General features: G+C 41.6%; 1 protein-coding gene across 2 annotated transcripts in view; it reads right to left on the reverse strand.

Annotated features, from left to right (window-relative positions):
- Positions 1 to 329: 329 nt before the first annotated feature.
- The window catches only part of LOC135903144 (Fanconi anemia group A protein homolog), an 88,694-nt gene continuing 75,602 nt past the window's right edge, over positions 330 to 13,421 (reverse strand). For both annotated transcript variants that reach the window (XM_065433549.1, XM_070530716.1), the window contains exons 33-39: positions 6,416 to 6,551; positions 6,267 to 6,320; positions 5,990 to 6,144; positions 5,406 to 5,541; positions 5,246 to 5,338; positions 4,314 to 4,417; positions 330 to 651 (exon numbers count right to left, since the gene is read on the reverse strand). In XM_065433549.1, the coding sequence (XP_065289621.1) occupies positions 4,364 to 4,417; positions 5,246 to 5,338; positions 5,406 to 5,541; positions 5,990 to 6,144; positions 6,267 to 6,320; positions 6,416 to 6,551 (628 nt within the window). In that variant the 3' untranslated portion in view covers positions 330 to 651; positions 4,314 to 4,363. The remainder of the gene's footprint in view (positions 652 to 4,313; positions 4,418 to 5,245; positions 5,339 to 5,405; positions 5,542 to 5,989; positions 6,145 to 6,266; positions 6,321 to 6,415; positions 6,552 to 13,421) is intronic.

A 13,421-nucleotide genomic window follows, 5' to 3' on the forward strand; every position in this document is an offset into this window, starting at 1 on the left:
TATATGTTTAATTTTTTTTCACATTTCCTTTTTTTGTATTGAGTGCTTTGCATCGCTCAAAACCAAATTTCACCTGCTCCAAAACACAAATTTTGAATGAAGTCACTAAGTCCACATTCAGTGACACTGAGAAGAAAGGAACCATGAATTGCGGTTCCTTTCTTGTTCTTTGTTTTTTAGGGTTGTTGAGTTTCAAGTTGGTTCATATATTTTTGTATCACAGCTTGGGCAATCCTTCATCATGAGTATGTGCCATAGTTTTCAAGAAAAGCCACGGCCTTGCGGTGAAACATAAGTATAGCATAGCAAAAGGTTAACTGGCCACAAAGTGAGAGGGCGCATACATTTATTAAAATGTGTAAAGAATACAGCGCAGATTAAACATGTGATGAACGATTATTGAGTACATTAAAGACTAGCTGAATTCCCTTAGTGTAGCATGTATTTATTCCAAATCATTTGAAAATACCATGGAGTATGTATCGCCACTATTTACAAACTGTGAAAAACAAAGTCTTATTCGCTGCATAAAAACATTATTAGTATCAGCAATATATTATTGTCCATAAGTCTAAAGGTGGGAAGACGTCCATTCTGCTCACTCTAGAATGTCATTCTTGGCAGGTTGTGCAATCGTTTGACCTTGATGACCTGAAATTACAGAAGTGTACAATCAGGTTCGTCGAAATTTTGTTTCTCAGCCTAATTCGATCATATGCACAAGTCCCTGCGAGTGTAAATGCACATTGAGAAGTCGTAACTAAAGGGAGGGGAGCAGTATACAGATCGCTAAAATCATTACTCATCAAAGGAGCAACAGGGGGAATTACAGAAAACAGCTCCTCTCTGGACAGGTGCACGTGGGAACAAAGCACACATACTGTCACTATCCCCAGTGCCCTTGAACAAGAGCTCCCACATGGGTTCACAACAAACAAGAGAACATTAAAGCAACAACTGGGGCACTCCTGTTGGCATGGACGAAGTTTCTTTGCTTCCTCCATGCACATCGGAAATCGGTGGTTACGCACTGGCAGCGCATGTGGATGTGCGCTTCAAGCCCTTTAATGGCTTTAGTCGTTGGTGGTACTTGACCTGGTCAATAGAAAACGTCATGGAGGGGCTTTACTTTTTCCATAGCCTCGGTTGCTAGGTGCAGCCATGATAGAAAGCCAGGGCAGTGCATGCAGTGTAAGCAAAGCCCTTTTGACAAGCTTTGCACAACATATGCAAATATTTGGCTTAGCTACACGGTAATAAGTTCTATGTTGCTTCTTGTTGATGTTATGACTCAATAAGGACTGAAAGCAAGAGTGTTGGCACCAGGCTTCATTTTTTGTGGGGGTCTGCTTGGCTGTCATTAGCCATGGCCTCAGAAGTGGTGCACGCTGGAGGTTTTGCTCTGGCCTGCCCATTTGCACTGAAAAAGTGCAAGTTCATTAGTGGGCGTGGCCAGCTTCTTCTTCCCATTGCAGTACTTTTGACTGAGGGCTTTTCATGAGTCAGGGAGGCTTTTGGCCACTCCAGTGCTGTTGCTGTGGCTTGGGTGAGGAGAGAAAAAAAAATGCTTTTGCGCTGCTATGTCATCCCTTATTGATTCAGAAATGACGGCTGACGATCTATGAGGAGAAAAGTGCATCCTAAGGCCTATTGCTCAAATGTTGTTTTTTTACCCACATACTCCCACTACATTCACATCAGTATGTAGAAGTGGAATATCTCTGCAAGAGTTCGTCACGTACCGGAAACACACTATACGTCGCAATTTGTGGGTTATATTTATATTTATCTTGTGAGCTCGCTTCAAAGCTCTGAACGAGTTGCCTGCTGCTGTCGACGCTTGCTTTCATCTGTGCATTTTGGTGTCATGATAGAGCTTGAAGCAAGACGTAGCATGATCCGTTCACAGAAACCTTCTGCAGTCACTAGTGTACTTAGATATAGGTGCACGTTAGAGAATCCCAGGTGGTTAAAATGAATCTGGAGCCGTCCCACTATGGAGTGCCTTAATTATATTGTGTTTTTGACATGTACACCCAAGTTTTTTTTTTCCTTTCTTTTCTTTTTTCCACAATCGCCACAGTAACGCTTTGTCGTACTAAGTCACCAATTGTAATAGGGGTCGCTTCGTCATTTCATTCTAAAATTTTGAACCCTGTTTCCTGACAGGAACCAGTGTTGCACGTATGATGTGTATCAGCTCACAAAAGAAGGCATTCAAAATTATTATATGAAAGTACAGAAAGAAACATTGTATGCTAGTTAATGATTAAGTATGCCAGTACGAAGGCAAATACTCAAGGGGAAGTGTCACTGAAATGTGCAAGCGCACAAACGTTTGTTTTAGCTAAGGAGCAGCAAACTTCAATAATTTTTTTTTCTTGCGGAATAAAGAAAATCTGTGTGTTCTGGAATAATGAAATTACTTGTTTATTAGTACATGTAGTGGCTGCCCAGGCAGACATTACCATAACTAAAAATAGTAATGACTAAAGTATGAACAACACTGAACACAAAAATACTGCATAGTAGCTTTCCCGCATGCCTGCTTACTGCATGTTTATTTTATTTTTTTGTAATATCTTTATCGATGAATACCTTATGTGGCCTTCAGGAAAGCATTGGGTAAAGGGGGAAAAGGGGGAATACAGTTACATTAACATAAAACAAACATTATTCAACAAGGAAAAAAATAAAAAAGCATCAGTTAATAAAAACATTATTCACACAAAGCAATAGCACACAACATCAAAGAACAGAAAAAGATATGCATGGGGAGATACTAGCAAATATTATACGAACATTACTGCACTACAAAGAAGGCATACAAATGCGAAGATTGCCATATCAATTGCCAAATCACTGCAATGCTAAGTGCAACAAGAAAGTGAACGAAAGGAAGAAAGAAAGATAGAAATAAAAACTAAACATACAACAGTTCAAATCTGCCAACTAGGATAAGCTACCAGTTGACAGACCATGGATGGTGTATGAACATACATATGATTAGTTTAGAAAAATAAGCTAATAAACATATGTGCAGGCTATAGATACAACAAAATTAATGGATAGGCATATAAAAAGGAGCAGGAAAAAATAAAGGCACAAAAGGATTAAGTGGATGAGGCGGCAGAATGTTCGAGGCAGAGCTTTTTTGCTGGGGAGCACGCCGAATGGGACAGGCGGAGCAAAATGTGCCAGCGCACACAATCTCGGAGGCTATGCTTTAGCATACAGTCCTTAAACAAAATTAAAGATGTGTCTTAGCACAGCAATTTTCTGCAGGCTGATTAACTTCACTTATGTGTCCTCTATTACATGTTTAAAATTTTGATGACACTGAGATGAAATGTATAAGTGTAAACAAAACAATGTTCCAATATATAAGGCTGTGCAATCTAGGCTACAAACCTTTAAAATGCGCTTACACCACAGAGGACACGCACTTCATGTGGCTGTTACTACAGCACTGTTGGGATCACATGGTACACACCATAGTGAAGCATTTTTGTGCAACTTCTCACAAAATATGAGTACTGTGTAGCTCGCATGAGCCTATGAAACTTAAACTTGGCATGCATACTTCATGCAAAATACAAACAAGGATAGCAAATTCTTCGTGCATTCGAAAATTCGACATTAAAATAGCTCAGCCACATTTCTCTACCTCTAACCCGAGATTTTAGTGTATAAACATTACTACACTTGGCACTAATCATATGATAGGATGAAATGTACAAGAATCTAGGCAACTTGATGTATTGTTGTAATGAGCTGTGGATAGCAAGAACAAAGGCAGAAGCAAATTGTCCTTTCTCTTTGGTTTTTGCTCTACAACCATATGTAACAACGAAATTGAAAAGGCTTTCATTTTCTCGCTCACTTTGTCTCATGGAACAATGGAGCTGCAGCCCATATGCAACCTCACCAGAGGTAGTCTCATATGTGATGTGAAGTAAATAATAAAACAAGAAAGACAACACTAACACATCTGCATATGCAAACCTCTGTTAAGTCATTGCTTTTTGCAATAATGGTTGCCAGACTGTCAAGGCTACAGCTGCTAGTATATGCCTGCCTTCACAGTGCAGGTCTGATTGGTCTGCTAGCTTAGGTTCGCCTGAAACTATGATCACCACTTAAGAAGCCACAGTTACTTCAGCAAAAGGCGCAGCAACAAATATTTTGTGCCAAGAGAAAAATTAATAACATTCTCAGAAGCATCTGTAAAACAAAGGCCCTCCTTCTTGCCCAAAGAACCATACAAAGAGAACAAATAGAGGGGTGTTTGTTTTCCCGCGTTTTTTATTTACCTTTAACTAATGCCCTTTTCATCCACATAGTCAGAGGTGTGTTGGCACGGTTACAGATGCTCGATGCATTGACGAAATACTGTTGGGCACATGGCCAGGGTGGCCTGCACATGCACACATGAATTGTAAGGAAGATTTAGTGCTAGCAGTAGGAACCTTATTACTCATTCGGCATCTACACATGCATACATGAATCAGAATGAAGATCTAGTGTTGGCAATAAGAATCTGTATTACTCATCCAGTGTGAACATTTTTTTCAGCAGCCATTATCCAACTTCATCACTGATATATGCGCCCCTAAAGTAATGCCTTCTTTCCACTTGAGTTACACACGACCATTCATTGATTGCTTGTTTGTGTTTAATATCCTAAAGCAGCACATGGGCTATGACAGACGCTGCGCTGAGGGGATCTAGATTAATTTTGACCATCTGGGGCACTTTAATGTGCACTGAAAGCACAGTACACAAGCGTTCTTGTATTCTACCCCTATTGGAATGTAGCCACTATGACCATAAATCAAACCCATGACCACTTGCTCAGAATGTCATAGCCATCGGGCCAGCACAGTGCACATCAGTTACACATGTGCCTAGCACCACAACATCATCCAGTCAAGCTGCAAGCAGTACTGTTAGCTTCGAGGTCAAGCCAGTGACATCACTGATCACAAAAGCCAATAACAGTGTGAAACTGTGCTCTGTTAATCAGACCATCTTCAACTCTGTATATGAGATATCCCCAAACAGGAGATCTTTCTATTAATGAGTGTAACTGATACATAGTATAGAAAGTCTTAACAATGCAATGACACCAGAGTCATTACAATTGAACTGCAGTGTATTGCTGACATTTTCCGTGCACACTTCATTGATACTGTGATACTAATGGCAAAGAATATAAAAATATGGTTGGATATTCAAAACTTACTTTTGGCAATGACTTGAGGAGTGCTGGTGGTGCATTTCTTATCAATGAATACAATTTAGCAGATGTTGAAATTGGTGTGCACACTCCTTCGGCCTGAAACCACACAGTTAACACTCCAGCTATCATGGCGCTGGCTAGTTTGCATTTGGTCTGAACATACCTGAAGTTCTGCGGGAGCCCTGTCATCACTCAATATGTCCCCGTCGATTGCATCAATATGTACCATGAGCAAAATAGCAGTGTTGATGCAACAGCTCTTTTTCACTTTCTGCTGCTCCACACAGTTAACTATAAAACTATAGTAGAAAATTGGATGCAGTTAGTAATCTACAATATTAACATCTGAAAATGCTGAATACAGGTAAAACAAGTCAAAAGCAGGAATACAGGGGCAGATATGTGCCAGCAGAAAGAGCACATAAAGTAAATAATAAAAGGGGATGTGCTGTCAAAGGTCTCAAAACTGAAAAATAGTAGCACAACCTAGATGATGTTGCAGTCAGGATACTGTATACATTGCCGAGTTATATTTTCATATCCACATACATTATTTAGCCAGTTTTTTTTTTGAAGGTTAAAAAGAAGCCATGAATGTGTAATCTGACAGTGTCATCTACTTATGGTTGGTAAAACATCTGAGCACAACAATCTAGCATACAAAATTTTTTGCAGCAAGCAAGTAATCTGAAAGTGTTATAATATTTTCTTAAGTAAAAGCCCCTCTCTTAAATAAAGCATTCTTACTTGAAGCAGTAAACCAGGAGCATAAAGAAGTCCAGGGCAGACATCAGTGTGTTCATCAAGGCACTGTCAAAGCTAGCAGGCTCTAAGGAAGTGCATAGGCTTGGGTTCTCTTGCAGGAATCTTGACAAAAGAATTTTCAAGCCATCTTTGGGCTTCTGTGCACAATAAAAAAAAAAACACTATACATCAAGGATAATAAAAAAAAAACTTAACGTTTCAGGCCTAAGCATTCACAAGAGGCAGTATCTTGAGTACATACACTAACAATCACACTTACACTGTCGTTCTTTTGACAAAACATGAGAAGAAACTGTAACACCATGGTCTGTACCTAGAGTAAGGAATTGAAAAAAAAAAGAAAATAGAATTACAATAACAGCAACAAAGAAGACAAAATGAAGAAAACAATAATTTAAATCAGATTACCATAGGCTTCAGAGATTTATAATGCAATGGCATCACTTGGTCTGAGCTGATGGAACAGGCTAGCACAAATGCTGGGAGCCAGGTCTTGCTAATCTTTGAAAGCTTCTTTCCAGGTTCTTCAGAACCAGCTAGAAACCTTAAGGAAAAGATCAATGAAAAACAGCAACTCATAACTTTATTTGTCACATGAAAAACAAGGGTAACCCTTACAAATGCCCACTTATAGACATATATATCTAATTCCTTAATCTTTTCGGTGTCACTGAAGTACCAGTACGCTTCCATGTTTCTGTTCCGCCATGTCAGTGATGTACCCATGCATTCTCCACTCTCTACCCTCAGATTTTTGCAGTAACACGAAGCTGGCGAGCCTTGAGGTGGTTCCGCCATTTGTTGTATATTTCTAGAAACATATTTTCTCCTCTCCCTGGGTTTGCTCAGTTGTGGTTTTTGTTAGTGACTGTGGAATGAGCCTTTACGTGGGCACGGTTGCACCACGCAGAGCACGCACATCCGCAAATGGGAAAGGTGGCTACCAGGCTTTGTACACCGCTACAGTGGCAATTTTCCTCCATTCAAATATTTGCACCATAGTATAAGGTCACTACTCTTGGGTGTTTCTGCCATTTGTTATACATTTAAACGAAGTTTTTTATTATTATTATTTTTAAACATCTCTTGCTATCTTCACTACAGCTTGCCTCCTTTCCAGTGACAAGGGCGCTCCTTTTGTTGGTGTACTTTCTCTAAGATTGCTCTGCCCTCTGTAGTATCTGTTTCATCTGTTGCTCTCTCTGCTTTGTCTGGTTGAGTTCAAATAAATCAAGGGCTCCTTCCTTGAGTGTGGCCGTGTGATCTCTTTGAGATGGCTGCTCATGCAACACCTTCAGATGTTGATAGGAACAGTTGCTCTTCAGACTCTGCATACAAGCCAAGCTTGGACTCAGAAGGTGATAGTTTGTTGTCCACGTGCAGAACAGGCAACTTCAACAGCATCACATTCCGACCCTGACATCATGAAAAAGTACAAAGAGCGATGGTGTTTTTGCGTCTGCTATTCAAGTTATTCCTTTTGTGAGATAGGAATGTAAGGACCATACCAAGAGAGCATTTGCCATTATCCGTGTCATCATTTCCCTTTCTGAATAACCAAAAATAAAACCGTTGTGCTCGTTTCATAATATTCAAGAAAAAAAAAACAATGGGGGTGAGATCACACCCCCCCCCAAAAAAAACAAGATTGAAAGGGTTAAAGCAACACATAGTGAAAGCCAAATACAATTGACTTCCGTTAGTTCAACCCTGATGGGACCAACGAAATTTATTTAATTATGCGGTGGGTCGAATTAAGCAAGTTGTAGAAAAACGCCATTTGGCATTTGGCAGTATATTTCTAATTCTAACACACCCCCAATGCAAATGTGCACCTGCTTTATCAGAGGCGTATGTATCGGGAGGGGGGGGGGGGGGGGGCAAACTAGGTCATTTGCCCTTCCTTCCCTACTTTTGAAACTTCAGAGCAGTGGCGTAGCAACAGGGGGGGCCGGGGGGCCGTGGGCCCCGGGTGCAAGGGGCCAGTGGGGGGGTGTCATATACGCCTGAAGACACCCCTCTTTCCGTCGGCTTGACTGGGCGCAAATTGCAAAGAATGCTCCGGTATCCAGTAGCCCGAGCTCATGCACCCGATGCGTTGCGCCGCAGAATTGTCGACTGCAGCTCTATCAACAGCCCACGAAATAATTGCACGAACGTGCGGGCTAAAAAATTTAATTCGCGAAATGGTCGCTAAACTACTCGCCTTAGCGGAACGTTTCATGTGGGGTGCGCTCGTGCTGTGCGTTCATGATGGGAGCAGGAGTCGCTAAACATACAGTGAGGCGTTGTAAGGCGTTGGGGCTCTTGGATCCCTCTTCCGTTCAGAACGCGCAGCGAAGACGAACAAAGACAGCAGCATGAGGGCGCTCAACCAGCGCGCCCGGCGCTCGCGTTTACGGCGAAGTGTTCGTTGAGAGCGACGTTGCATAAATGGGGCCTTCAAAAGTCGCGAATGGGATTCTCTGTATCGTCTTCAGTCTTGGTTCAGCCGAAGAGTTTGGCGGCTTATGACTCAACAGGCTGTAGTCGCGGGCCCACCGCGATGTCCGGCTCGCTTTTACTTCCCCTCTCCCGCTCGCTCCGAGAAGCCGCTGCGAAACCTGCCGTTATGTTTCACGCTTTCCTACTTACCCTCGAAAGTTTCAGAAAACTGTTGTTGTGCGACTTCATGTCGCAAGTACAGTGTCCGTATCAGCTGCACAGAAATTTATAAAAAAAAGGTGAATTTTGTAAGGATATTTCCCGATCGAGATTCTATGAAGTTATGTCTTTTTGTGAATACTAGGAACTCGGTAGCGCGAAAAATATGGCAGATAAGTAATAACCATATCCTTAATAATCCCATAGATAGTACTTATAGAGGAAGCACATCAATTCGAGAATTGAGGACTCAGAGTCATATTATTACCTCAACAAAAACTTCTTGAACAAAATCGTTTTGGGTACTACAACCTACAGTACTTAGGCACTGCGGGCGGCGCCCAGGATATGGCTGCAGAAATATGAAATAGTGGACCAGTGACGTTGAACCCTTAATCCTCTCCACTGCGAGTGCAGACCAACAGTAGTGCAAGCTTTCGCTGGCACAGGCTTCATCGTGGCCTTTTCTTTCTTTTTTTTTATGGTGACGCCAAGAATCGACGTGAAGCGTGCTCTATTCTGTTCTCAATGTTGCGGTGGTACCGCAGCTCAGATAATCACGTTTGTCCATATAGCAGCAAATGAAAACAAGGCTTTATTGATCAGAAGGAAAAGAACTCGTAACTTTCATAGCATTGGCGCCCGCGCAGCGGGGAGGCAGGTAGCGTTTTCTAATAGGGTGGAGAGATAAGCGTCACTGACAACTTAATTTTCGTTTTCGTTCAGGGCTGCCCACAGACAAAATACTGCGTCCCATAGTACCTACGACGATTTTTGTGAAGTAGTTGGGCAAGATATGAACGTCGGGCTTCAATTTTACAAATGCAATATTGCCGCTAAAGTTGGTAATTAAAACTTTATTATAAAGATATCTTTTGTTACTTGTGACGTGAGTCATATTTTCCACGATGCCGCATTTGTATTGGGTGCCAAGCCTTATAGTCTGGCAGAAGATGTGTACATGGGCTTATCACACGTTATCAGTGCAGCACCCTGTGTTATTTGGCGCAGGAAAAACAGCGTGTATATTTGCTGCATTCGTGATCTCTGGGAAAGAAAGCGAAGGAGAGGGGGACCCGGGGAACGTGCGCGGTATCCAAGGCGGCTGTACTGGGGCTGAAACCCGGAAATTGTCGATATCCTCGCCTTCCTCAACTACACGAGGGGGGGGGGGGGGGGGGGGTGACAGAAGGCCTATGGACCCCGGGTGCCAGACGACCTAGCTACGCCACTGCTTCAGAGTATATGCGCCTAGAGTGACAACCAAGATCACTTGGGTCTACAGAAAGCGACTTGAAGCACTGATAATAGGGTCTGGCCTCTCCACCGGAGTCTCGGCCACATTGGTTCTTCAACGCACTCATCACTGGTATTTATATAGCACACACAGTATACTATATAGTACACAGGTAACAGTTCGTAAATTTCCCCACTTCTGAAAATCTGCAGTAGTCTTCCAAGTCTTGATCTAGACATTGACTCGGGCTACTCGGTCTGTCAATGGTGCAATTGAACCTCATTAGTGCAGTTGAGGTTCTCAGAACTTTCAAGACTGCTTTCACTTATTTGGTGGTGAAAGGTGTTCTTGCGGTGAAACTGAAGCAGCATGAAGCGTTCGCTTAGTGCTGCCGGCGGTCTTCACCACGTCAGTGTAGTGATAGCTAGTGCTCGTGGTTTCCGAGTGAGATGTCTTTATATGTGCCTGGACGTGCGTGACACCATGCTTGTCATAGGCGTATCTGCCGGTTTGGAGGGAGGTGTGCCCCTCCCCCCACAGTCAGAATTGAAAAAGAAAAATAGGCCATTGATACACCTCCCTACGCGCAGACACTTGTGAAAGTGAGCACTGTCGGCTGCACACTGCACAAATAAAACAAAACAACAGCTGATGACAAGTTTTCTCTCAGAATTGGGCTCACGTGGGCCCGATTTATTTATTGCACATCCCCTTGCTTCGGGCCTAGCCTCCACGTGCTGTAGCAGATAATGCGTTACTCCGTACTTTGCGGTGCGAGACGCCTGCGGGACATGCCTTGCAAGCCTACATTGCTAAGAAAGCTATCGCTAGGCTGTCCAAAACAAGCTTAATCTACCATCACTTGCATCGCCCCATGTTTGTTGGGGCCATCTAACCTAACCATCTTTGAAAACGCAAAATCAAATTTGCTTTAATAATTTACTGCTTTTCTATCAGTGCTGCCATTCTAGCGATTTTGACGCTATATTTTGAGACTTCTTTGTATGTTTACGGCAAAGTTTACTATTTAGCAATCAGTGACTTTTTCAGTGACTTGAATGAACAGTTGGCGACATTATAACGCCTCATAAGTTAGATAGATTGCTTGGAAAATGGCCTTCAAGAACGCGCTTTGATATTCAAAAGCCACATGCAAGTGGCCGAAACTGGCTGTACGATGCATAGGCTCCGTGGCCATGATGAGCCAACAGTTGCCTTCACATTGGTGGCCTTCACATTGTGATAGTGCTTCACAACACTGTGGTCACCATAACCTTGACATTGTGGTCACAAAACTGAAGTTTAATTATCATTTACAAAACGTATTGAATGTCCATATAATTGAATATTACAAAACATATGCGAACCCGCAGCGTTTAAACACTGCGGGTTGAGCGGTGTCACAATTCATTCGATTGGCAGATGCTTGGCAAGCATCTCAGATAACTAATTTACCAAAACCAAGCGTGACAAATTTTCGTTTCAGATTTAGAACACAGCAGATGAATAAGCCCAATCGACTGCATAAAAGCATAAATATCGGAACGGCTTAGCTCGTTCACTTGCGACTGAACAAATCGCTTCCGTTTCTCATGCCTTTTGGACCAATTAGTACTTCACGATGGCTTTCAGCTAGATCAAGAGCGAAAATATGGTATTTAACCTGTACAAAGCTCGGGTAATTGTCATTGCGATGTTAACAACATGTGGCCAAGTGCGTTCCACAGAATCTAGTTCTGCTACCACGAATGTCAACAAGCACAAAAAATTTAGGAATAATATGCCGACTAAATGCATTTTCATGCAAAGAAAACTATGTTGCTTGTGTTCTTTTGAATCGTGCTGTATTTGTAACCTTCCAATCTGAAGATAATGAAAAATTTAAGCTGTCATAATTCAGTATGTAAATATTAGACGTAGACGATCAAATATAGACTTTTTCAAATACGAATCGAATACGAATAGTAAGTATCGAATATCGAATAGACAGACACAGATGGCCATATTTAAAGCAGGAACATTTGTTTCAGTATAGTTTGGAACATGCTTGCACTGAATAGACAGTCAACTATCACGCACAACTAAGATAGTTTTAAAGACAAGATCACAACAGTCATGAAAAAAGCTACATGAATAGCCGCTTGACACCTTTAAGCCTGGTGGCAAACAAGCTTTCCAAGAATGACAGGCATTTGAAACTGACCAACTTTTCAAAAATGCATAATAAATAGTTCTTGAAAAAATATCAGAAGTTATGGAAGAGGTAGATATAACACTAAGGAGGTATTTGTGCGACCTAGAAAGATTACAAAGATTTTTACGAGAAAAAACATCCCTGGTTTTGACGTAAGTGATAAAACTCCTACATGACTAGGCTGCAAGAAAGACAAATTGGTAGGCCATAAGCACAATATAGCTGATTGTCAAGTATTGGACGAAAAGAAGGGGAACTGACGGGCCCGGTTTTATTGTAAGAATGCTCGCACGTATTTGTTAGTCAGAATCATATGAAAACAACAGGTAATGAAGAAACAGAAAGCATAGGATAAATTATCTGTAGTTTCTAATTGAAGTACAAAAATGAGAAGCTATTGGGAAATAGAGGAAAACTCAACTTGCTGTCGGTGAGAGCCGAATCCACGTCTGCATTATGTGTGCATTGCACTACAAATTGTGCCATGACGACGATGGCAGTTCCCACATCCATGCAGTCTTGGGTATTTATGTATGTATACAGGATTTAACCCAAGGAGTGTTAACCAGTGCAAAACTTCCACCGCAAAACCGAAAGAAAAAATTAATTATGGTGTTTTATGTGCCAAAACCACGATATGATTATGAAGCATGCCGTAGTGTCCGGGAGACTCTGGAAATTTCGACCACCTTTGTTTCTTTAACATGCACCTCAATCTAAGCACACAAGTGTTTTCGCCCCCATCGAAATGCAGTCACCGTGGCTGGCATTTGATCCCGCGACATTGTGCTTAGCAGCCAAACACCATAGCCACTAAGCAACCGCGTGGGTCCCGTGAAACTGAGAATAAAGCTTGTATTACCAATCTGGTTTCAGCATTGTGTCAAAAACCTTGTTGCTGTTTTACTTCTGATAACTATAATTTGCGATACTTTGTTCAGCACGTGAAGAACAGTAACCCGATTTGAACAGTCGGTTGTTGCGAAATATTTGGTTAAATTTGATATTCGAAAATACCGAACAGTTCACTTTCGAATATGAATAAAATATTACACACCAACTATCCACATTCGAAACTTCGATATTCACCTATCCTATAGTAAATACATTACTAAAGTTAAAGGCCTCTATGCTCTGTTGGTAAATTCACTGTTTTCCTTTAGCTGCACAAACGTTAGACCAACATGACACGTCTAGGTAAATTATTTAGTTCACGCTACCTTATGTTAGAGTGTTTCAAAACACCTACATTCTTGAAACTCACTTCAGTGTTATAGCGAGAGATTTAGTGACTAAAATGTTGGCAACACTAGACTGTAATGGTTCATAATGCACGATTG

The sequence above is a fragment of the Dermacentor albipictus genome, chromosome 1 (genome assembly GCF_038994185.2).
Source record: "Dermacentor albipictus isolate Rhodes 1998 colony chromosome 1, USDA_Dalb.pri_finalv2, whole genome shotgun sequence".
NCBI lineage: Eukaryota > Metazoa > Arthropoda > Arachnida > Ixodida > Ixodidae > Dermacentor > Dermacentor albipictus.